Source organism: Rhinolophus sinicus, chromosome 3 (genome assembly GCF_057876585.1).
Source record: "Rhinolophus sinicus isolate RSI-liver-muscle chromosome 3, RSI-T2T, whole genome shotgun sequence".
Classification (NCBI taxonomy): domain Eukaryota; kingdom Metazoa; phylum Chordata; class Mammalia; order Chiroptera; family Rhinolophidae; genus Rhinolophus; species Rhinolophus sinicus.
In genome coordinates this window covers 155,538,872-155,563,844 of record NC_142503.1, presented here as the reverse complement: position 1 = coordinate 155,563,844, position 24,973 = coordinate 155,538,872, and the positions used below count along the sequence as shown (strand labels likewise).

The 24,973-nt window shown below is 48.5% G+C and overlaps 1 protein-coding gene across 4 annotated transcripts in view; it reads left to right on the top strand.

Annotated features, from left to right (window-relative positions):
• The window catches only part of DAPK2 (death associated protein kinase 2), a 113,825-nt gene that overhangs the window by 85,878 nt on the left and 2,974 nt on the right, over positions 1 to 24,973 (top strand). For 2 of the 4 annotated variants that reach the window (XM_074327592.2, XM_074327591.2), the window contains exons 5-10: positions 3,544 to 3,673; positions 9,082 to 9,130; positions 9,930 to 9,956; positions 12,793 to 12,945; positions 14,015 to 14,060; positions 15,432 to 16,173. In XM_074327592.2, the coding sequence (XP_074183693.2) occupies positions 3,544 to 3,673; positions 9,082 to 9,130; positions 9,930 to 9,956; positions 12,793 to 12,945; positions 14,015 to 14,060; positions 15,432 to 16,040 (1,014 nt within the window). In that variant the 3' untranslated portion in view covers positions 16,041 to 16,173. Of the gene's footprint in view, positions 1 to 3,543; positions 3,674 to 9,081; positions 9,131 to 9,929; positions 9,957 to 12,792; positions 12,946 to 14,014; positions 14,061 to 15,431; positions 18,966 to 24,420; positions 24,511 to 24,629; positions 24,714 to 24,973 lie in introns of those variants that run through there. The other 2 variants (XM_074327593.2, XM_074327590.2) reach the window with 2 other exon arrangements.

Sequence of the window (24,973 nt, the reverse complement as noted above, 5' to 3'; positions counted from 1 at the left end):
GGGGCCCCTCATCTGGGTAAAAGCATCACTGGAAGAAAAGGCATCTTGGGACAGGAAGCAGGTGCCAGAGCAGGAAAGGTGCTGTGCCTGAGCCAGGCTGTGAGGCCGCCCCAGGGTGCCAGGCCAAGCGGCAGTCCCACTTCTTCCTGCAGTAGCTTCCCAGGACCCTTGAGAGGCAGGGAAGGGGGATCATTTAGTCTGGTGGTGAGGAATGCAAGCACTGGAGCCTGTCAGGTGAAGGTTAAAGCCAGTACTTCAGTCGTGGTTTCTTTTCTGAAACAGAGGAATGATAATACCCACTGCAAAAGCTGAGAGGGTTCATTTCAGTGAGGTATAAAATATGTCATGTGCTCAGTGAGCACACGGCTGCAGCTTACTAAATGGCTCCTGAATTCACTCAGGGATCATTTATTGAGCACCTGATGGATTCCAGCCTCTCTACCAAGCTTTGGGTAGATAATAGGCGCAAAACCCTCAGGAAGCTTACAGCCCAGGGCAGGGAGACAGGTAAGTCAGCCACCACCCTGAGACAGTGGAAGAAGCAATGCAATAGGTGGCGTGTGTGTGCGCACGTGCGCCTGCGAAGGCCTTCTACAGGAGGTACTATTTTTACTGAAATGTGAATAAGAATTAGCCACGTTTGGGATAGGAACTGCAGGGAGAGTGTTCCAAGCAGGGGAGAAGCCATCTGCTGTGTGTTAGGTTCTTGGAATGGGGCTGGGCGCAGGCGGGACTCAGGTGAGAAAACGTGGCCTTGCCGTGAGGTTCTCACAAGCCGGTGGAGAGGCTGTTTCCCCTATACTGTGGGTCACTGAGAAGAGAGGATGCGAAGCGAGGACGCTTCTCACCTCTCAGGGCTGTGCTGCCTGGGAAAATTGTTCTTCCTTCCTCCCTGTCTTTCCCCACCCCTGTCCTTGCTGCCCCATGGTCCCGGGGTTCACAGGTCTGGTGTGTCTGCCTCTGTCCACTGCGGCTCCTGTCCTCATTCAGAGTGTTGTGTGGCAGTACCTGGACTTCAGGCACCGTGTGGTGCTCAGAAGGCTCTGGGCTTTGGCCCCTTGGCCCCAGGGACAAGCCTCAAGGTCATTCTCTGGAAGAGAAGAGAAGTTCCCAATAAGGTGGCTGAGGAATGTGCTGGAATGGAGGGAGGAAAAGCCACCTTCCCAGGACGCGGTGTGCAGTGGGGAGCGTGCAGCTGACTGCACGGGCCCTTGTGGGGTCTGTGGGCAGCTGCCAGACAGTGCGGTTGGAGGCACTGGAGTAGGGCCACCTGCCTGGGTCCTGTCTCCTGACCTTACCGTGTCCTCACTCTCCTTTCTGCAGAGCCTAAAACTTGCCTCTGCCTTGGAAAAGGACTTGGACACGTTTCAAAATAAAGTTGAGAGAAATCTCCAGGGGGGAAGAAAGAATAAACAAGCCTGAAAAATGCTAAAGGAAATGTATCATTTATTTTTTTGAAAAAGGCCCTCAGCCAGCTCACTTGAGTGAAAGTTTTCAGCCACTGTGATGTGAGGTCACAGAGACATCGTGGTGCCGGGAAGTTTGAGGTGGGGGTTCCTGAGGTGTCTTTAGTCCAGATTCAGAATCCGTTCAGCTAACAGATAGGGCCACCCTCGGCCTGCCAGCCTCTGTGCTCTGCGCTGTGGGGACCAAGATGCAAAGACCTGAATCCCCCCTCCTGCCGAGGATCCCGAAGGGGAGTTAGCACAAAGGCAGCAAGGGCCCTTGGACAAGGGAAAGCGAGCTGAGTGTCATAACAAAAAGGTTCAGATAAGCTCGGAGGAGCCTGGGGGAGGGAGAGTTCACCTCTGGTGGTAGCGATGGTTAGTGCTGCTGAGGAGGGTTTTCAGGATGAGGTGGGTGGGTTAGACTTTGAAGCCCAGTAGGATCTTGGCGGGCAGAGACTGCACAGAAGGCTTGCCGGGTGGAGCAAGTGATCTGAGCAAAGGTGCAAGGCCGGAAATTCTTCAGTAGCCTGAGAAATAGGGACATTCAGTTTTCTTAAACACACAGACACCTGTTTCTTTGTTTGTTTATTGATTTTAAACTGCTTTCTTGAGAGATGTCCTATACTATACACTTCACTCATTTAAAGTGTACAATTTACAAAGTTGTACAACTAACACCATAACCAACTCTAGGAATGTTTCATTACCCTAAAAGGGACCCTGTACCTATTAGCAGTCGCTCCCCATCCCCCCAGTCTTAGGCAACTACTAATCTACTTTATGTCTCTTTGGATCTGCCTATTCAGGATATTGCGTATCAATGGAATCATGTAATACATGGTCTTTTGTAATTGATTCTCTCACTTGGCATAATGTTTTCGACCTTCATTTCTGCTGTGACATGTTTCGGTACTTCATTCCTTTCGTTTTTTTCTTTGCTTTCATTCGTTTTCATGGCTGGACTTCACTGTATGGATACACCACATTTTGTTTATTTAGTCATCAGTTGGTAGACACTTGCATAGTAAATGTATAGTAAACAGAATTATTCAGGTTTGGCCAGTGGGGAGGGAAGCAAGGAAAAGAAAAACGTTTAAAAAGTCCCAAGACAAACCACACTGTCAAATCGAATTATTAACACGAGGTTTGAATCTCAAAATAGAAGATATAATGTCACTGTTACATTATGAATATCCTCTTATGACATTTGTGTACACGTTTTTGTGTGGTTGTATGTTGTCAGGAGATTCCACTTTGAATGGAGTCTAGGACAGTCATGGTGGGAGTGGGAGGAAAGAGGATGAAACAGAGGGACCTGCTCACCCAGTTCATACTCTGAGAGGTTGGGTGGGGGTGAGAAGGACTTAGGATTCTGCTCTGGTCTCACGGGAAGCCCAGGGTGTATGAGGCCAGGGCAGGGGCTGTCCCGCCACCAACACACACGCGCATTGTTATGTCAGATCTGGCAGCTGTTTGCTCGGCTGGAAATAGCCAGGGCAGCTGGTATTTTCCCTGGAAATCAGGTACATTTTCCCCTGTGTCCTGCTGAGGGACAAAATTAGTTAACCACATAGAGAAGTGTGAGCCACACCATTTGTCTAGAGGAGAAGAGTATTGTCAACAGGAAGCTGGCTGGCCTGGGGAAAGAGGTGGCCAGGAAGATGAAGGTCAATAAGCCAAGTGTAAACCGAGGAGGCTTGGCTGCGATGCCTCTGCCCCCATCACATTTACACAGAGGCGGTGGTTTTGTTTACAGGAAATGCTGCGGGTGTCTATCTCCCTGGTTGCATCTGACAGATAGAGAAACAGAGGCACTGCACTGAAGGGACCTGCCATTCAGAGACAGAAAGGGTGATGAAAGCCAACATCTCCGTGTCTGTCATGAGCAGCGGGTTTGGTAAAACCGAGACGTTGCCCTCAGTGCTTGCCTGTTTCAGCCTTCCCAGAAGAAGAGTGAGGACACAAAAACAAGAAAGAGTTCATGTGGTCTTTGTCTCCTAAAAAAAGAACACCAAACCTCACCCCAGCCCAAAGCAAAATCACAAAACGGGGCTTTAATTACCATCTTTTCTTCCTTTCCTTTTTTGTTCTCCAGCCAGAAAACATTATGTTGTTAGACAAGAATATTCCCATTCCACACATCAAGCTGATTGACTTTGGCCTGGCTCACGAAATAGAAGATGGAGTTGAATTTAAGAATATTTTTGGCACGCCAGAATTTGTTGGTGAGTCCTAGGTCTACTTCTCTCCCAGCAAAGAATCTGGGATCAAAAGGTAAAGAAATCCCAGGAGCAAACCCTGCGTCTGGGACTCCAGCCTCTGTGCTGAGCAATGAGGCCTTGGAGACCCCTCAACACCTAATGGGGGGGGGGAGAAGTCTTGCTGAGCCTCTGGGTGAGGGTCCAGGGCTGGCTTTGAGTGCCCAGTGGGACCTAGGAAGGCCAGGTGTGGCTAGAGGCCACTGCAGAGATAAACCCTCCCAGAGCTGGCACCACCACCAGCTCTTCGATGAGTTTGTTGTGAAGATTTAAAACTACCTCACCCTCTTGCATTGCTGTAAATTCAACTCTCTGGAGTCGCATTTGATTTCCTGAGAAGAAAAAGGGGAATCATTGGCCAGATGCCAGATCCACACACTCACCTGTCCTGGGTGCCTTTATTCACACACGGGGGGCCCTGGAGGCTCCTCTTCCCTCTGTTTCTCTCACCCATGGCCCAGCCCCAGAAACTCCCTCGTGGGGCTGGGGCTGCAGATTGGGGGTCATAACGAAACAGCCCTGCAAAGGGGAAAGGAATGAGAGTTGAGAACCACTGTCTCTCTGCTTTGGGAGCTGGAGTGGTCTTGGAAATGGAGGGAAGGTATGGTCTCCTTAAAACCTGGGTGCTGAAACTTCTGACCACATTCTAATCAAAAACGAAGACAGAATGTGTCAGAGCATCTACTCTGATGGATTTTCAGGCCACACGTACACACTCTGCAGATACTATGGAATGGCCCTGCAGAGCGCCCAAAGACCCCCCTCGGTAGGGGAATCTTGCTGTGTGCCAAGTACTACTGTGTTTCCCGAAAATAAGACCTAGCTGGACAATCAGCTCTAATGCATCTTTTGGAGCAAAAATTAATATGAGACCTGGTCTTATTTTACTATAAGACCCGGTAATATAACATAACATAACATAACATAACATAACATAACATAACATAACATAACATAACTAACATAACATAACATAACAATATAATACTGGGTCTTATATTAATTTTTGCTCCCAAAGATGCATGAGAGCTGATTGTCCGGCTAGGTCTTATTTTTGGGGAAACAGGGTATGCGTGGTGCTCCACAGACATTATCTCAGTTAATCCTCAAAGCACCTCATGAAGCAGATTTAATTATTTTCTCTATCAACTGCTTTGTTCAGGGCAAAACAGCCAGTAGGTGGTGGAGCTGAGACTCAAATACAGATACATCCACAGGAAAGCCTGTGCTCTTTCCGTCATACTGGGTTGTCTCTCTAAGAAGACCCTGACTCCAAGGGGCTTACCCTTTGTGGAAGCACGACATCAAGCCACCGCAAAGGAGTGCTGGAAAGCTCTTTTCACATCGTCTGGTCTAGTTTAACAAATGTGGACTTAGAGGGCTGGAAGAGTTTAGTAAAGGTCATCCAGTGGTGCTCCTTCACCTTCCGTATGACAGCTATCAGGTGAGGTACTAGGGACAGATACAGTGATGGTAGGAACCACACTCAGAATGATATACCCAACGCCACACAGCGAGTTGGTGGCAGAGCCAGCTTGAACCTGGAGCACAAGACATCTATTCTTGAACTTTTTCTGAGACAGCAGTCACTGTCCACCATTCACATGTATGGTAAAAACGTATATGTTAATTTAGTTAAGTCAAACCAAGTGTTAAAGAACAATAAACGGTTCAACTAAAAATTCAGGGCATTAATGGAAGAGGTGCCACAAGACAGGATGTGATTAATGGTAAAGCGAGCGATGTAGACAGCTCTCAAAGCCTGTTCAAACAAGATATCCATTCTCGCAGTCGGAGATATCAGTTATGGCCTCGAATCAGTGAGGGACAGGGCTCTTGTGGGTGGGAGAAGTATCTGAAGAGGAATGGGGAAGGAGCCAGGGTAGAGGATGAGCATATTCCAGGCTCAGTCATCCATAGCCGGGGGATAGGGCCAGAATGAGCGCATTTATCAGGGACAATTCACTGTCCACTCTGGATGGAGCAGAGAGTTCACACAGACTACTTGTGTGAGTGGGATAGTAATGGGTGAAGCTAGACTGTGGAGGGTTTTGCCCAGTGACATGCTGGTAAATGTCTTAATAACTGGGTCTCAAAACAAAACCAAGCCTTAATTTATAACGTTTGCCAATTTCAAGCTACTAATGTATCACTGAATTCAGAGTTGGGAAGAATTGCTCACAGTTGACTCTTATTAGTCAATATGAGTCAGCTCCAGCCCCAAACTGGTTTTGTTTGTACCTTAGAGATATATAGGGTATCTTCTCTAAGCCCCTGCCCAAACTATGATGACTTTCTTTGCCCAAGATCCCTGAGAAATAGGTTATAACCACTTTCCCTACTCCCTCCATTCCTTTGAAATTTCAACCTGAGGTCCAGGGTTAAAAATTTAGTGTCAGCTTCCCGGAGGGTGGTGGACCTGGTTTTCCACAAGCCCTCCCGTTACAAAACTGGATTCTTCAGAAAAATATACTTTTTAATGAAATTCTGGACTCCTGGGAAATCAGAGACATCTTTAAGGGTAGTAACACCTTCAGCATCACCTCCTCCTCCCAAAAGCCAATGAAATGAACTTAGAACTGGAGCAAGAAAATTCAGTAGGAGGCCCTCTCCCAAAGGCAAGAGCACGTATCAGCATTTCAGTCAGAGATGAGCAAGACTTAGATGTTCAAAGACATAAGATATTGAAATTGTCAGATATTGACTATAAAATAAATGGATTGTACAGAGAAATAAAAGGTAGAATCACCAGAATGAGCAAGCAACAAGAGAGTCCCAAAAATGACCAGGCAATTTCTAAAAAGAACCAGATAGAACTTTAAGAAATTCGATATATAGTCATAGAAATTTAAAACTCAACGGGCTAACCAGCAGATTACACACTGCTGAGGTGAAAGTTGAAGAATTGGAAGACCAAGCTGGAAAAAAATTAGCTAGAGTACCACAGAGTGACAAAGACAAAAATATGAACTAGAGGATAAGCAAAAGAGGATAAGTGAAAGAAAGAAAGCCTAACGTAGGTGTATTTGGAATCTCAGAGGAAAGAATAGAGACACTAGAGGAGCAATACTTGAAGAAAATTGCTGAGAATTTTTAGAATTAATGTAAAAATATGTATCCCCAGATAAAGAAAGAACAATGTACTTGTATATCAAACAGAAAAGAATAATCCATACCTATACACATTATAGTTAAATTCTAGGGTAGCAAAGACAGAGAAGATCTTAAAAGCAGCTAGAAAGAAAAGACAGATGACCTACAGAACAAACAAACAAACAAACAGTAATTAGACTGACAACGTGCTTCTCAAAACAAATGTCCAGTAGAATAGTACCTTCAAAGAGCTGAGGAAAATAAAAAAAACCCCATAATTGTGTACCCAGGAAAATTACATGTCAAGAATGAGGATAAAAGATTCAGGTAAAACAAAGCAAAAAACAAAAAGAATAACAATAAGAAAACAAAACAATTAACCACCAACAGAACTCTATGAACGGACCTTCTAAAAGATGTACATCTGAATTAAGGAAAATGACCTCTAAAGGGAGGTCTCAATGTAAGAAGCAATAGGAGCACAGATATCAGTAAACATTAGGCAAATATAACCATTTTCTGTTTAAAACAATGATGAGGGTAGCCGTTGCAAAAATATAGGTTGGGGGAAGAAACAATGAAAAAAACTGAAAAAAGAAGGAGAAGGAAGGGAAGGGGGAGAAGAAGAAGAAGAAAGAAGAAAGAAGAAAAGCACAGGGAAAGGGAATAAAGGGACAGACAAAAGCACATAGAGGGCAGAAATGAGTGGATAAGTACATAGAGCAGATAAGCACTGGAAAGTGACTTGTGCTTCTCAAACTCTCTATGGTGAAAGAAACAAAAATTCTTCAATCTGTCTTGGACTGCTTCTTAGGTAAGATACAAGAAAAATTAATTCCCAGAAAAATTATCATGGTTTGAATGTCAAGACAATGTCAGATTGCTACATATGAGTCTCTAATGCTTACTTTCCATTTCTGTACCTATCTTGTCTGGACCAGTGACAATCTGCAGACTCTTTTTCTGTGGACCACACTTTGAATATCACTGTAGTAGAGAAAGTCTTTCATGTGTGTGCCAGGACACAAAAAAAGTGCTATGTACAAAAAAAGTTCATAGCATTGTTGTTCCAATAATAAAAGAAGTAGAAACCACCCAGAGGATCACTGAGAGGAGAATGAGTAAAAAATAGAATTCTGTCTCCACACAATGGACTATTATACAGCAGTGAAAATGAAAGATCATTCAATGGATGAACCTTCAATGAACGCTAGAAGTATAATGTTGAGTGGGGGGGTGGGAAATCAAGTGACAGTAGATCACGTGCAGTATGACATCATTTTTATGAAGCTAAAAATTAAGCAAAACCAGGAAGGGGTTCCCTGTATCTGGAAGTAGGGGAGAGGTGGGAGCCTGGGATGGTGGGTTTACCTTGGAGATGAGGTGGTTTCGGTACTGGTCCAGATGAACCAACAGCCTTTCCCGCTCTCCCTCTGTTTCCATTAGTGGTTAAACAGGCTCAGTCCTTCTCCCGTCTCTAGCTACTGCCCTTCTCATGCTCCTCCATTCCATCACCAAGCTTTTTAAGAGTCGTCTACACTCTTATCTCCCTTTCCACACTCTGGGCACTGCAGTGAGTGTGGAATTCAACACTCGTTTTCTAGTGCTTGTCTGCTTGATCTCTGGGCCCCGTTAGGTCTCCTTTCCTCAGCAGAGCCTTCTTTCCTAGACTCTGCACCCTTTCCTACTCACCGCATCATTTGCACAACTCCTGTTTCTACCTGTACGATGACTGTAAAGTTGATGGCTCTGGCCCACTCCCCAATACCCAGCTTCTTCTGGACATCTTTCCCTGGGGGCCCCTCCAGCACCTCAAATTCATCATCTCAGTAGCCCCCAGAATGGCCTTCTGTCCCTCAGGTGGGAGGTGCCCTCTTTCAGACCAGACTCGAGGAATGTGGATTCCCTCTCTGCCTTCTCCATCACTTTCCAGTGCTGACCTGACTGGTTTCCACTAGAGCGTTCTAACACAGGCCTTGTCATTAGGCCCCCTTTCCCCTTCCTACGTCTTCCTCTCCTCATCCTCCTCTTCCTTTTCCAGATGTTCCTATATGCTTTCCCTCTCCCTCACTATCAAGACCTCTTTGTGAAAGGTTTCTACAAGGATAACAGGGAGCTAACTTCCTCAAAACTCTTAGATCCGGATTATCTCCTTCCTTTGCTCTGGTTTTCCTCAGTGGGGATTCAGGGTGGAGACGTTTGGCACCAAACTCCTTAAAATTCCCAACAGCCATCTCTTTTCCTTTTCATACTCTGCTGACTCTTTGACATGCTTCTTTCAGCTCCAGAAATTGTGAACTATGAGCCCCTGGGCCTGGAGGCTGACATGTGGTAAGTTGTGTAGGCCATCCAGGTGGTCTAAGGATCCTTCCAAAGACAGAAGTTCTCAGACCCTGGCTCTGGTTGAGATCCCCCTTGACCATGAAAACCCCTTTCTCCACATTCACCTTTTAGAGCCCCTGGCTACTCCAGGTGTGCTGGGCCTACAGTCTGGGCAGGTGGAGGCATCTAGGCCTGGCCCTGAGGCCAGTTAGAACATGACTGAGGTGGAGAACAAGGGGAGAAGTGAGACTGGAGGTGCAGGCTCACGCTGAGGCCTGCCACCGCCCTGAGCAAGATAATGGTAACAATAGCTCGTTCAGCCAGTCAACCATGACTGCTGGGAGCCTGTCCTATTCTAGACTCTGTTCCGAGCCTGGGGAAACCACAGTGATTGATTCTCTGCACAGACAGGACTTGTTTCTTTTCAACAGTGCTTTACAGTTAGTTGTCTGGGCACCTTTCTCCCATCTTCCCAGCAGTCCTGTTGAGGTAGTTTTCATTATCCTCATTGTGGGAAGAGAAGGATTCTCCGCGCTGATCAGGGACTTGCCCCAGTCACAGCCTGTAAGCACAGGAGTCTGATCTTGAACTTGGGTCCTCGGACTCCATGTCCAGAGCTTGATGACTCCGCACGCTTCCCGGGGTGCTGCTGAAGAGGGGGATGAAGAGGGGTGTGGGGCCTGAGATGGCATCCAGAGGCCTCTGTGGAGGGGCTAGTGAGTGCTTCCCCTGAGAGCCCTGTGGGGGGTAGAGTCCCGTCTGGGGTTAGAAGCAGGAGGTCCTGACTTGACTGTTCTCTGTTTTGCAGGAGCATAGGCGTCATCACCTACATCCTGTGAGTATCGCTGATCCCGAGGCTCCCACCCAGCTTAGTCCTGGGGAAAACAAGAGGAAGGAGAGAGGGGCAGGCAGACAGACAGACTGACGTTTCCTGAGCACCCACCACGAACCAGATGTGTTCAATCCATGCAGCAAACCTGAAGCTGAGCACTCTTAGCTCCGTTTCGCACCTTTGGCCCTGGATGGGGGTTGGGCAGGACCCCAGGAGAGCAGCCTGGGCCCTCCATCCTGCTCACACGGTGTCTGCACCCTCACCCTGGCCAGGGATCCACTGCTCAGCCTGACCCAGACCGAGGTTTCCTGTGGGAATGGCAGCTTCCACTCAGAAGCCTTGGGAGAGCCCTCAAGCTACCCGCCTGCCCTCCTCTTCTTTCTCTCTCGCCCTTTTGCCTTCCTTTCCCAGCCCCCACTCCCTCTTCCTTTCTCCCCAGAGTCTCTCTTTCCTGTCCCTGAAGTATTCAGTTGCTTAAGTAGAGATTTCCTGCATAGCTCTGTGTGCGGTGGATCTGACACTTTTCATCTCTGTGGCCTCGAGCAGATTCTTAACCTCTCTCTGGGCTTCATCCGAAAAATGAGATTTTTCTCGTCAGAAAAATAGAAATCACAAACTTCCCGCCACGGGTGTGTATAAATAAGGGATAAATAAGCCGACGTGTGTAAATTTCCTTGCACCGCTCTGGCACGTAGGACATGGCCGATTAGGTGTTCATTCCTCACTGTTTCCCAACCGGTTTCCCCTCATAGTACACCTGGAAAATGCTGTTTCTGTGGCACACTGGGTGAGAGTCAGCCCACAGCCAGAGAGGGGCCATGGGGGTGGGGTGGGGGGGCGGGGGAACCAATGCTCAACAGCTGAGGGGGTCATTCTCACTGTTACGGGTCAACCCCGTAAACAGTTCTCTGACTCTTCCAGCAGCACTTGGACTGAGAGCTCTGTGTGATGTTGGGGACCCTCCCCTCAAGCTGTGGTGCCGGGTCTCAAGCCTGGCTGCACATCAAGACTTTAATATCAGCCACAGTCCAGGCCCCACCCCAGACCTATTAGATCAGAACTGCTGGGGTGGGGTTTGGGCACCAGTATTAAAAAAAAAAAACCCAGAGGAATTTGATGCAAAGAGAGAGTTTGATATATTGCTCTATAGTTTCAGATCAGAGCCAGAATATTCAGGCATTGGCTCTTGAAACCTTGATCTCTTCAGAACTCTGGTTTCCATACTGAAATGTTAAACAATTCTAGTGTGTACAGGGTGCATAGTCTTCTCATAGCTCGTTTGACTTCCACACAGTGTACTGAGTGCTTGCTCCATGGCGGGCATTGTGCCAGCCACTGGGGATGGTGACATAATGGAGGGTCGGCCCTGCTTCTCTGGAGCTCCTGGGTCGGGGGAGACACAAGATAGCTAACTCTCACCTGGGGGGACCAAGTCTGTGGGCAGAGGTATGAACACGCCTCTGTGAGAGACGGACAGGAGAGCTGTGGAAGGTTTAACGAGGGTTGTTGAGGACAGAGGGAGGGAGTTAGAGAGAGAGAGGAAGGAGGGAGAGAGATAGCTAGTGATTGATTTGAACTGAGTTCTATGGAATGATGTTAATTCTCCAAGTAGAAGTGGAGGGAAGGGCTTCCCTGCTGAAGAAGGGAACAGTGAGTGTGTGAAGTGTACTGAGCATGTTACAGGGACCCACTTCTGAGGCCTTGCTCAGGAGTTTAGATTCCATCCTTTAGAAAATGGGGAGTCATCGAAGGTTCTTTGTGTTCTAACAATGACAATAATAGTGACCATCAATTCCAGAGCTTTAGGATGGGGCAGGATTGCATGGAGTTATTTATATGTATTTATTGTCCACAACAGAAATGTGAGGGGGAGACTTTTATTTTCATCATTTTACAGAGGAGGAACCTGCAGCTCAGAGAGGTTGAGTAACTTCTCTAGGTTCACACAGCTAACAAATGACAGAGCTGGGATTCAAACTCAGAATTGAAATACCAAATTTTTCCAGTGCACCTTGCAGCCATTATGGCAGTGGGAATGGGGATGCCCTTTAAGAGACATTTAGTAAATGGAACCAACAAGACTTTTTTGGCCAGTGAGATGAAGTGAGGGAATGAAAGGAAAAGTCAGACGTGACCCTTATGTTTCTAGCTTGGGTACACTTGTGAAGTGACATCATTAATCAAGGTGGGGAGCTCATGGAGGGAGGTTTGGACACAGTGACTTCTAGGACAATGGCACATCTGAGTAGAGGTTTTCCATAAGCAATGAGAATATGAGTCAGAAGACAGTAAATTCAGGAGTCACTATTGAATGACATCTCCTTGACAAACCCTGCAGGGGAACCTCACACACCCTTCCGTCTCTAATGGCCTATCGACTTCCACCTATTATGCTTTGCTCAGCTGCTCCCTGAGCCTAGAAGACCTTCCATCTCCTTCTCTGACTGCTGACAACATCTTCATTTTTCAAGACACAACTGATGCAGATGTTGACTCTGCCATGCATGCTGCCTGCACTGGGCCGCCCCTTCGTCCTGTGCTCCCCGTCCTTTGTCGGCATTCGCTTCTATTCTGCATTGTTCTCCTGTGCTTCTATCCCCGCCACTTTCGATTCCCTTGAAGACACAATTTCTCTCTGTCAAGCACTTGGTATGAGCTCCATAAAGTGTATTGACTTGGACTCCCTTGAAAAGGCTGCTCTGGCTGCCCAGGGTGGGCGGGCAGTATTGCTGGGAGCCTCCCGTCCCCATGCAACAGTACGAGTCAGGGTTCCCTGAGCCCATCAACGCCACTTCCATCTACTTTCCTATAATCACATGTTCCCTCTCTGTGTGTTCAGCCTAAGTGGAGCATCCCCTTTCCTGGGAGACACGAAGCAGGAAACGCTGGCAAATATCACAGCAGTGAGTTATGACTTTGATGAGGAATTTTTCAGCCAGACCAGCGAGCTGGCCAAGGACTTCATTCGGAAGCTTCTGGTTAAAGACACCCGGTAAGAGGACAGAGAAAGGCATGGGTTTCTCAGGTACTGACCCTCTCCTGTTGCCTCTCCCCAAGATGTGTCAATCTGTCCCCACTTTGTCACGGGCTGTCATCTGCACCATTGTGGTCTAATCTGGGCAGGTGCTGAGAAGTGTGGACTGGCCGAGACTTGGCATGGATCTTATTTGCTCAAGTCTTTCTGCTTTTTTTCCTGTTGAAATGTAAATAACTGTGTGTGCGTGTGTGTGTGTGTGTGTGTGTGTGTGTGCAGTGTACGTTTGGAAGTCAGCCTGGGTTTCTCTAGGGTTTATTGTTTTGTGCAGTCTCTTCTAAAGGCAGCTGGAACTAGGATTTGAAAAGAAACGTGATGGAGTTTTCAAGCCAGTTCAGTTGGGAGTTGAGGGAGATAAGCTCAGAGAGGCCAGTAAGTGGGAGAATAGGAGACAGGATAATCCTACCCCTTCTTCAGGTCCCAGGGTGAACCCCATGGCTGTGGGATCAAAGCAGGAGATGGGAAGGGAACTGTAGGGTGTTGGGTGCCCAGAGCATGGCCTTGATGGGTTAGGAGTAGGGTCCACAGACTCTAGAAAGCCATGTCTTCTTGGTCCCACAGACATCAGAGAGAGTCAGAGAGGCATCCTCTAAAGTACAGGGCCTTCATTTCCCTGTCAAAGGGCAGTGCTAGGTAGGATCACCCTACCTGGGTGCAGAGCAGGGCAGAGTACAAAAGGGATCTGGGAGACAAATAGAAAAACAGAGACCAAAGATTTAGCGATGGAAAACTGGAAACTCAAAAGAGCACGTAAGACTCCCTGTAGTGTGACATTAGGGCCTTCAAGTTGGGGACCAAAGAGAATGGTTTATGTAATGTCACCTTATTGCGGGGTCTGCCCAGACCACTTTCTCTGGAGTGCTTGGAATTCAGCCAGCTCCCCATCCATCTCTGTATCCCCCATGATTCTGATTGGATGCCAGTGGTCAAAGAATGCCAAAGTGCGGGTCTAAGAAGCGTAAGAATGAAGACTTTGTCCTCAGCTTCTGTCCTCATGAATCATGGCTGTTTTCGATCCTTGTTGCAGGAAACGGCTCACAATCCAAGAGGCTCTCAGACACCCCTGGATCATGGTAAGGGCATGCTGATGAGTTGCAGTGAGCAGGCAGGTCCCTGCTCTGTCGCCGGGGCTGGCTGGATAGCATTATGCAGAGGGCCCTGGAAAGGCCTTGCTTGAAACACTGACCCTTGGGCATGGATGAAAGCTAGTCGGGGGCTCTGAAGGGTCTGGGGCTTGTTCAACTAGGTTTATAGGTTTAAGTTTATATTTCACGGGTTCAGGTGGCTTATGAATTGCAACCCTCACAAACCAAGTTGAAACCCTTTTTTCTTTGGTGCCATCTTACAAAGTGTTCTATGTGAGATGACATGTCACCATCATTCTCAAAGCAGAAATCAGGACTCCCCAGTTGTAGAGAGATCAGTGACAATGAAAAACATCAATTTTGTAACCAGGGCTCCTTCTTTCTGACTTTCTGGGCTCTGATATGCAAACCAGTCACCCCGCTTCCTCAGACTCCTCAAGACCTCAGGGAATAGGGGTGCGAGATGGAGGCCTGTTGGGGAGGAGAGGCAGCCATTCTTTTAGGGCAATACCTTACACTCTGGGGAGGGGCGGGGCACAGAGGTGACGCCCTGCCTAACCCGCTTTGTAGGCTTTGTAGTTGCGCTTCCAGCTGTTGGTTTTTCGGAGGGTCTTGTGGTCTAGTCACGACAGAGTAAGGTGCTAAAAGCCCTTTGGGAGGGTGGGAATCAGAAGACGGGGAATCTGGCCCTAGTTCTGTTGACTGACCAGATGTGCAGTCCCAGGGACGTCGTCTGACTTCCCGTTCACCTGGAGTTAAATGAGAGGGCTGAGGAGGATGTCTGAGGGTGCAGATGAGAAGGGGTAGACGCCTGTGGAAGATGGAGCGTGGGGAGGGCTGGAGTGCTCTGGAGAAGGTCGGGTTCCTCTGCTCGTTGAAGGATGGGGAAGGCCAAGGGCCCTCCAGGTCTGGAGTGGGCCCAAGGCACAGAGCTAACAAGTCTCTCGGACTGCCTCCCTGCTCAGCCTGCTGAGTGCTGCTGAGGCACAGGGAGCTGACTGGCCCAGAAGGTGCAGGGCCCCTCAGCCTCCTGCTGTCAGCCATGGCCTTGTGTGGATACTTGCAGAGTCCTGCTGTAGGCTGCTTGTCTGTGTGAGCGCCCTAAATGCTATGCGTGTGAAGACCCTCTAATGGCCGTGGACCACCCTGCCCTGACGTGAGTGTGCAGGCAGGACCTCTGTCCTCCTCAACCTTGCTTATGGTTTGTGGGGGTCCTCATCCCAGCCTGGCCCTCCCCATGGCCTGATGCATGCAGTGAATGCCAAAGAGACTGCTTGTGTGCCTTCCGCCTGCACCTCCAATTGCCCTTTGGAGCAGGCATCAAATTAACTCTGGCTCTTCTGTCTAAATACCCACCAGTCCAAAGGGGAAGTCAGAGCCCCGGAACAACGGAAGACAGAGCCCACCCAGCTGAAGACCAAGCGCCTGAGAGAGTACACCCTCAAATGCCACTCAAGCATGCCCCCCAATAACACCTATGTCAACTTCGAGCGTTTTGCTCGTGTGGTAGAGGACGTGGCTTGGGTAGACCAGGGATGCCGTGCCCTGTCAGGGGCCCATGACACCCTCCAGGATGATGTGGAGGCCCTGGTCTCCATCTTCAATGAGAAGGAAGCTTGGTACCGAGAGGAGAGCGAGAGTGCCCGGCACGACCTGTCGCAGCTGAGGTATGAGTTCCGCAAAGTGGAGTCCTTGAAGAAGCTCCTGGGAGAAGACATCCAGGCTACAGGGTCCAGCCTCGGAAGCATGGCCAGGAAATTGGACCATCTGCAGGAGCAATTTGAAGCCCTGAGGCAGGAGCTGTCAGCAGACCTACAGTGGATCCAGGAACTGGTGGGCAGCTTCCAGCTGGAGAGTGGGAGCACAGATGGCCTGGGCTCCGTGTTCCGCTGGGACACCAGTGAGTCCCTAGTGGAGCTGCTCAACAGATCAGGCAGCAAGGAAGTCTTGGCTGGTTTGAAGCTCTGAGCCCCGGGATCTAGTCAGTAATGCGTCCTGGGTGGCTTGCAGAAGCATGTCCCCAACTGCCCTGCTGGGCATCGGCTAGAATTATCCTGCAGGAATGTGTGTCCGTAGCATAGCCTTGTACCACCTTCACAGAATCCAGCATCACGGAGGTGCTAGCTAGCTATTCATTCTGCACCTCCTCTCTGCAACCTGTTTTTTTTTTGGAGGGTGCAGCTGGCAGGGCAGCCAAGCTGTGAAAACAATTGAGGATGAATACCTTTTATGGCTCCTTCTCCTGAGGGAGGATGACTGGTCCTGGGGAGATGCTTGACAACTGATTTGTGATGATGGACGTGTGCACCTCTCACTCCCCACCTATATGCCTGATGGATTGCAGATCTTGGGTAATATTTGAGCTAACTAGAGGTGACAGCAAGTCAGTTTGGTGCTTTCCTTCTGCAAAAGGAGGGATTTAAAACGCACAGAGAAAATATTACTTTTCGTTTGTATGGACATCACTTACCAAGCACTTGTCTTTGATCCTTAAAAGAATTCTGTGAGACAGGAAGGTGGGTGGTGTTACTATTGTTGTTAGTATTGTTTTAATTCATGTAACTGATGAGGAAATTGACTCCGAGAAAATGACTTACCCAGAGTCATTTATAGCTAGTTGACACAGATGAAACAGAAACTCAGGATGCCCCACTCTAAGATGAGACACCTGGGAAGAAATTGTGAGGCTTTGCCGTAAATATCAACCTTCATATTCAGAGGTAAAGTAAGCAGCTTCACGTATTCTGCCAGGTGTAGGTGGAATGCCTCACACCTTCACACGATGGTCCCCAGAAGTGTGTCCTAGAAGCACAGCTCAGTGCCTGTCTGAAGATCAGCCCGCAGAGCAGGAGGGGAGAGGCAACATCTCACCCGTCTCCAGCTTTCTGGCTAAGGGCTCCGACCTTCTGTTGGGAATGAAAACCAAAAGGGACTCAACAAGGAGGTTCCTTTTCTTATGCATCGAGGGCACAGGGCCCTGAAATTCCGAGAAACTCCATGAGAGTTTTTGAAGAGGGTGGAAGTTAAGACTGGGAAGCACAAGGCTCGGTGGTCACTTCATGACCCCAGGCTTTGCGTACCCCTCCTGGGGACTGCAGGATCTCATCACCCTTTCCCTGGAGGAGGGGCCAGTCGACCAGCTCACATAGACAGAGCCTGGAGTGTGGCTGCAGTGCTGCGCTAGAATCACGGGGGTGGGGGAACAGATGTATCATTTCAGTGTCTTCACAGACTCACAAAACACCCTTGTCAGATAGGCGGGGTAAAGGTCATTCACAATTTGGAGATGAGGAAACAGGATGTGATTTGCCCGAGGTCATAATGGCAAAATTGGAGGTGTCCCGATGATAAGTCTGTTGTTCTTTCTGCTTCCCCTAACTGCCCCAGGCTCCAGGAGTTTACTCTCTGCTGCTGGGGCAGGTTATACCCAAATTTATCCATCCATCCATCCATCCATCCATCTATGCATCCACAAATAATTTCTAAGCAGCTACCAACTGTCAGGTACTCGGCTTGGCACTGGGGGTACAAAGTTGATGAAAACAGCCATGTTTCCTGCCTTAATCTCAGTCCAGTGAAAGATTCCAACATTAATTAAGAACATTCTAGAAATGTAGAACTGCAGCTGGGACATACGCTATGCAAGAGAAGTATTCAGTACTGCAAGAGCATGCATTGGGGGTATGATCTAGTCAGGGATGATGTCCCTGAGGTGATGACGCTAGAGCTGAGATCAGCTAGGCAAATGGGGAGAAAGAATTGTTCCCTACAGAACTGTCATGCCAGGGCTCTGTGGTGGCAGGGGAATGGGAGGCTGAACCTGTGCAGATAGAAGGAAAGCTGGAGGGGAAAGAATAAGAGTGTGGTGTAGATGTGGCTGGAGAGGAGGCAGGACCAGGAGGGCTTTACCGTATTAAAGAGCTCTGCCTTTATCCCAAGAGTCATGGGAGCCATGACGAATGACAGGTGCTGGGGCGGGAGCGGTGGTGGTGGTGGGGGGTTGCCCAGTGAGCAGCACAGACAGGAAGTGGTTTAGGATGAGACATGAGATTTTGATCCCATGCAACCATTTCTACCTCCTTTTCTATTAGCATGCTGGATCGTTTCAAATATCGTATATAATATTTGTAACAGAATTTTGTCATCAAATATAAGAAACCATATTTTCATCAAATATAAGAAGCATCATTATTTTATGTATCAAAAATAAGAAAGATAAAAAGCCCAAGATGGGAAGTTCAATAGGAGATGCCACACACACAAAGCTGGGACATTTTCACTGAGAGGATAAGTGAGAAATAAAGCCACCAGGAAGAAAGGGAAAACAAGGGAACATGTGTATACCAACCTTGACACTAGGTGGCAGGATGAAAAATCATCCCCTGAGAATAGGAGCCCCAGGTTAGTGGTCCTCATGCGGGTTTGCCTTCTGAACTTGCACAATCAGCATGATCCAAAAGAACCTCAAGCAGAGAATCTAATGTCAAGCAGTGTGAGGCTGGCTGGCCCCTGGTAGCTGGCAGAAGCAGTGGGGACTCTCTCGGACACCTGCCTTCTCTTCAGGCCTATAGTAAGGACATGATGTCATCGACTGGGAGACAAGTCCTGACTTCAGAGATCCAAAAAAGGGTGCATCTTGGAATCCGTGGAAGATGGCAAAGCTGTTTCCTATACCCTGCCTGGGAGAATTGGTACAAATGACCCATCTATGATCTCCAAGAACCTACTGCTCTGTCATGGGACACAACGTACTCATTTGGCAGAAGACACGGCAAATACGAGCAGACCTTGACCTTATACGGCCAGATTTCCCAAAGAAAGGGAACCTGCCAATTGAGCAACTCAGGGGAAACTTTCTTGTGAAGGTCGAAATAAAGTGCAATCTAGGAGTAAGGTGTGGATGATGGTTTGAATTAGGGAGACTGAGAAGAGGGAGGGAGAAGTGCTTATTTTAGGATTGTGGGCATCAGCCACACACTGTCTGTGCTGGGAGGTCCTCAGAGGTAAACCACCAGACACCCTCACTTTACAGCATTTGACAGGACAGAATTTGTCTAAAGGCACCCAGCTAGTGGGAACCATAAGAGACTTTCAATGGAATCATCCTCTCTGTGTTCACATCCAGTTGTTAATGACTTGTCATTTAGCTGTTTTATAAACAGATCGTTTTCTGTACCAAGAGTTTCCAAAGACACATTGAAGTGAACTGAGAAAGGCCCTCAAGTCTTTCAGGGAAATCAGAGAAGACTGTGGCCTTCTTCTGTCACCTGGCCAGTCCAATTCCTGTCACCCTTTGGCATCAGAACCTGGTGCAGAGGGGAGCCCAAGGAGGCCTTTGGAGCGCTCAGCCAGAGGCTGCAGAACTCCTCCCCGCATGCCCACCGCTGGCATTTGAACAGCAGGCTCAGGGCAGGCGGTGAGGCTGATGGTCCCAGGTGTCCATGGCACTGGTCCCTAGAGGGAGGTAGGCCTGGGGGCACAGCTCTGTGGGCAGGCCCATCTGCCGTCAGAGTTTTCATTCACCAGGCTGTGAATGAAAGGTCGGCCTCTGGGCCCTATGCAAACACCATCCTGGGCTCTTGGGAAAGGGAGGGTGAGTGTGTGACACCTTCCTGAATAATGCTTCCCAAGGAAGCTGGAGAGTTGGTGCCTGAGGACGGCAGCAGCCTGTCCCTGCTCTGAAGCACGGGCACGTGACGACTCCGCTTTGCTTTGGGAATCGTGGCGATGGCATGGTAACCGGTGGGGCAGAGCAATAAGGACAGGAGAAGCCAGAGTCTCCTCCATGCACACCCTCCCCACACCACCCACCCTCCCCTCAGGAGGCGATGAACACGGTGTCTTCCCACCTCACTCCGTCCATCACCCAGCGCAGTCAACCCATGTGGGAGGTGGCTGTGTGCCCAGGTACCACCCCGCTGTCGGCCTCTTAAGTGCCTGTCTAGCTGAATGGCCTTTTCTCCTTTGTCTGCAAAACTTGGCCTGTGGAGAAGACTCTGCCTTGAAAGGAGACTCAGCAGTGGGCATATTTGAGGAGCAGAAGAAGCCAGTTCAGTTGACCAAACACTGATTGTGCTCTGGCTCTGGAGAGGTGACAGATAAGGACAAGACAACCCCTAAAGATTCAGTGTCTGGGGCAGAGGCGGACCCAACCAACTGAGATATGGGAAAAGCCGTGATAAGTGATAAAATAAAGGTACCTGAAAGTCCAGAAAACAGGACAGAGATGAATGTGGATGGGGAAAGAGTAAGAGGGGTGGCAGAGGGCAGAACCATTCTCAGGGACGTTCTCCCCTCAACGCCCCACCCCAAATGTAGCCTTGTGGAGAACGTGCCACATAGAATTGGGAGGAATAAGCCCAGATTTGGGTCAGAAACCTGGACTGTTGACTGGAGATTAAAGAGAAGATGATAGAAATTAGAGAGGGTTTTTGTTTTTAATTTTTTGTCATAGGAAATTTTCAAAACTTGCACAAAAGTATGGAGAATCGTATAGTGAATTCCATGTACCTGTTCCCCACTTTCAACAGTGAGCAAGTCATGGCCAGTCCTCTCTCATTCATCACCACTACTTTTTCTGGGGTATTTTAAAGCAGACTTCAGACATGGGTAATTCATAAATTCTTCAGCATGAATCTCTGATGAGGACTTTCTTTTTAATATTACCACTGTGCCATTATCACACCTGACAAAATCAAGAGTAATTCCTTAATATCCTCTGGTCACACATTCCATGCTCATATGTCCCCACTTTTCTCAAAGGTGTCCTGTTACAGTTGGTTTGTTCAAATCAGGATCCAAACACAGTCCACACGCGGCATTGATTGTTACGTCTCTCAAATCACCTCTCCTCTGTAATAGTACAGGAGGGAGAGCTTTTGAAGCTTTTCCTGGGGGTGAAAAATTGCTCAGAAAAGGTCCCAGAGAGAAAAATTGCTCAGAAAAGGTCCCAGAGAGATGATTAAAAGTGCGAGTGTGTCCTTGCCAAGACCTAACTTGGAAAAGTGAGACCAACTCAGGCGAGGCAAAGGGCATTTCTACCTCTTTCCATTGGCTTGTTTGGTACAGGGACAACCTGCAGGGACACATCCCTTCTACAGCTCTTCCCGCCATTTATAAGGAGGCAGAGACTCAGGCACCTGTAAGCCTACGTGCTCCTCTCAGGAGGTGACGTAAAGCCTGCAGGGCCCAGGCTCCAGCCAGTGAAACAGCCAGGAAAAGGGAGAGATGGAGGGGCCACCTATATAAAGGAGATTGGGGAGGCGGAGGGGCTGAGTGACGGGCCTGGGCAGGAGATGGTAGTGGGTGTTCAGGTGTTCCCGGCTGTCAGTGGAGGTTGGGGCTGGAGAAATGGCACAGATGGAGGTTTGAAAAGTTGCAATCTATTTGAGTTTCTAGAGGAGGCCTGGTATTTAGAGAAAATCTTCTGGAGTGCCTCTTCTGAAAAGCCAGGGTTCCTTTTTTTTTCACACCTGGAAGGATGGCTGCTGCTTCATCTCCTGGCTCTGTGGGTGTGCGTGCTGACCTAGCACACCCTGCTGGGCTTTTTCAAAGGCATTTAAATCTGTAAAACAAAATCTGAGTTCAGCCAAAGCGTTCTGTCTTCTTGCCTACCTTCCTGACATTTTTCTGAGACACCACACATGCTCCTAGGAGCTTGGTCAGAATTGCCCAGACTCTCTGGTGTCGCTGGAGGACCACAGACGGGAAGGAGAAAGGGAGGAAATTAAGTTGGAGAAGGACTCAGATGGTACAGGCCCTGGGGGTCTTGGTGGGCTTGTTGGGTTCCATCAAGACTGCCAGGAAGCTGCTGGAAGGCTTTGGTTCAAGGCATGGGCAGACTCTGCCTTCTTTTGCGTCTCCCTTTGGGTAAGACCTAGACCCAGAGCCGGGCTTGCAGATGTGGCAGAGGAGGTGAGACCAATTGAGGAAAGAACGGGGAGAGCTTGGCCTGATGGTCCCCTCAGCACCCTCATCCTTTTCTCTTCCCTCTCTCTCTTCCTCTTTCCCCTCTCCTCTTTTGTCCTGCACTCTTTGGACGAAACCATTGTGTTCCAGTTTGGGATGGTGAATTGCCCCCTTGCTTTCTTAACTTCCATCCATGTCAAGGATGTGCACACTCTCTTCCCTGTTCCCTGACCCCTAGAACTCTGCTGACCCCAGGCAGAGCCCTGGGGAGTCATGCTCACACCCTTTCATGGTATCACAGTGGCTGGTCCAGGTGCCTGGCCTTTCTGGCAGGAGTGAGCAGGTCCCAGGTCCTAGGATTTCATTCCAGTTTGTCTCTTCAGCAGTCCAGGGAAACAATTTAACCATACAACTATTAAGCACCCATTGTTGTGTGCTCTGGGTGGGGAGGAGGTGGGGCAGGGGACATTGAAAACACATGAAGGAAATTCTTTCTGTGACCTCAAGTTGTTTTCTGCTAGTGAGACGACTCCACTGCAGAGCGGACCGAAATAGGTGATATGTATAGTAAGGGTTCTCACATGTGTTTTGGTCTTGCCAGGGAGGGAGATATTGTTTCTTGGACATTGTCCTGGAGATCACATTTGAATTGGGCTTTGAAACACACAGAAGCTTTCCAAGGAGGAGGGGTTTGGGTGGACATGGAAAGGGCATCCTGCGAGAACATTGTACGTCCAGAACAGTGTGGGCCAGCAATGCACACTGGTTTCGCCTGGTGCCTGGCACCATGGTGAAAAATAAACAAAAATGGAGGTGTGCTCCAAGTGTGGGGAAGAGACAAGACCAGCACCCAGGAACTGAGCGACCTCACTTAGCATTCCCTAAGGTGCCACATGAGGCATTGCTGTGCGGAGGCTGTCAGAGTGGAGAGAAAAATAGAGCTGGATGGGACCTTATAGATCGTCTGGGGCAGTTCATTTTCTTGAGGTCGTGGAGTCCTTTGAGAATCGGTGAAAGCTATCGCCTCAGAAGAAATGTATATCTGTACATATGTACAATTTTTTTATTGAGATATAATTCACATCCCATAAATTTACCATTTCAAAGCGTACAATTCAGTGGGTTTTAGCCTATTCACAAGATTGTGCAACGATCGTCACTATCTAATTTCAGGACATTTCATCACTCCAGAAAGAAACTTCATACCCTGTAGTAGGCGTTTCCCATTCCCCCTTCTCTCTGCACCCTGGCAACTACTAATCTTTCTGTCTCAATGGATTTACCTATTCTGGACATTTTATGTAATCAGAATCATACAGTATGTAGCCTTTTGTGTTTGCCTTCTTTCACTTAACATGTTTTCAAGGTTCATCCATGGTGTAGCATGTATCAGTGTCTCATTCCTTTTTATGAATAATGTTCCACTGTGTGGATAGACCACATTTTGTTTATCCATGCATCAGTTAATGCACCTTTCAGTTCTTTCTACTTTTTGGCTGTTATGAATAATGCTGCTCTGAACATTCATGTACAAGTTTACACACTAAAATTTACAAACCATTTCAGGAAGTTAGTAGAACCCCTGAAATTCATTTCTTGATCTCTTGATCTCGGATAACCTTGTTTTACAAAAGGGGAGGAATTCAAGAGGGAATGGACTCATCAAACTGTATACATTAAATATGTTCAGTCTTTTTGGTATGCCAACCATACATACCTCAATAAAGCTATTTTTCAAATAAAATACAGTCAATTCTTAAAAAGAGTACGGAGAAGGTATTGAGCTTCTCTAGGTTAAGCATTTTACACACCCACATGCATTTAATCCTAAACAACCCTGTGACCCAATGTGGTTTATTATCCCCATATTACAAATGGGAAAACTGAGGCTCAGAGAAGCCATGCCAGGCTTCTTGGAGAAGTCAGGATTTAAGCTGAGCCTTGACTGCCAGGTTGTGAAAGGCAACTACACATCTTGTCTCTTCCCGACCCCCATCAAAGCCCCTATTTCCCTCATTTATTTTTGAATGGAGTACGTGCTAATGTCCTCTATGCCCACAAAGCATCCATTTTGCTAGGCCATCGGGCCCAATACACAGTGGGCATCCTAGACTGCTGTACAGTGACCCTTCCCCAATGTGACCCGTGATTGAAAGCCCTACCTCCCACTCTTCTGTGGAGGAGCCGAGCCTCCAGGCCAGTCGGCTTCGGTGTGTCTGGCTGTGTAACAGTAGCTCAGGGGCACCCAGGGCATCCATCTCCTGAACAGCTGAGACATCTGTAAACATTGCCCTCAGTACCACATCCCTCTGTGCACCCTGCCCAGCAAGGAGGTGCCAGGGACAGGCTAAGGATGGGATGTGGAAGGGGGGCTCTGCAGGAAGGGGGTGGCTGCCATCGAAGCCCAGTGTCAGCTGCCATGCTCTGCTTTGTCTCCCAGCCAGTGGACAAGCATCAAGCCCTGGTGCGCAGGGAGTCCGTGGTCAATCTGGAGAACTTCAAGAAGCAGTATGTCCGCAGACGGTGGAAGGTGAGTCAGGGCTTAGGACGGGAGGCCGGGGGTGTAAGGGGTGCAGTTGGGTTCCTGGGTCCCTCCGAGATCTCTGTGCACATTCTCATGTGGCAGTTCCTTTTCTCTCCCTCCCTCAGCTCTCTTTCAGCATCGTATCCTTGTGTAACCACCTCACCCGCTCTCTGATGAAGAAGGTGCACCTGAGGCCGGATGAAACCCTGGTGGGTAAATGCAGCGCCCCCTTCTGCAGTGGGATTCTGGGGTGGCCTGGAGCTTGGGGGTGAGGGGGAGTGGATGGGTCTTAACTGTTTCCAGCCAGATCTGCTGGTCCTGTCCTCTATACTTTGTGATTAGTGGAGAACTTGTGTTCTGGGGGGCCACTGGGGGTGACAGGAGAATTGTGAGCTTCTGAGGATCTTAAATCCTCTCCTGGTAGGCCTTCCAAGAGATTATGGCTGCTGCTCCACTGCCCCGGCCTTTC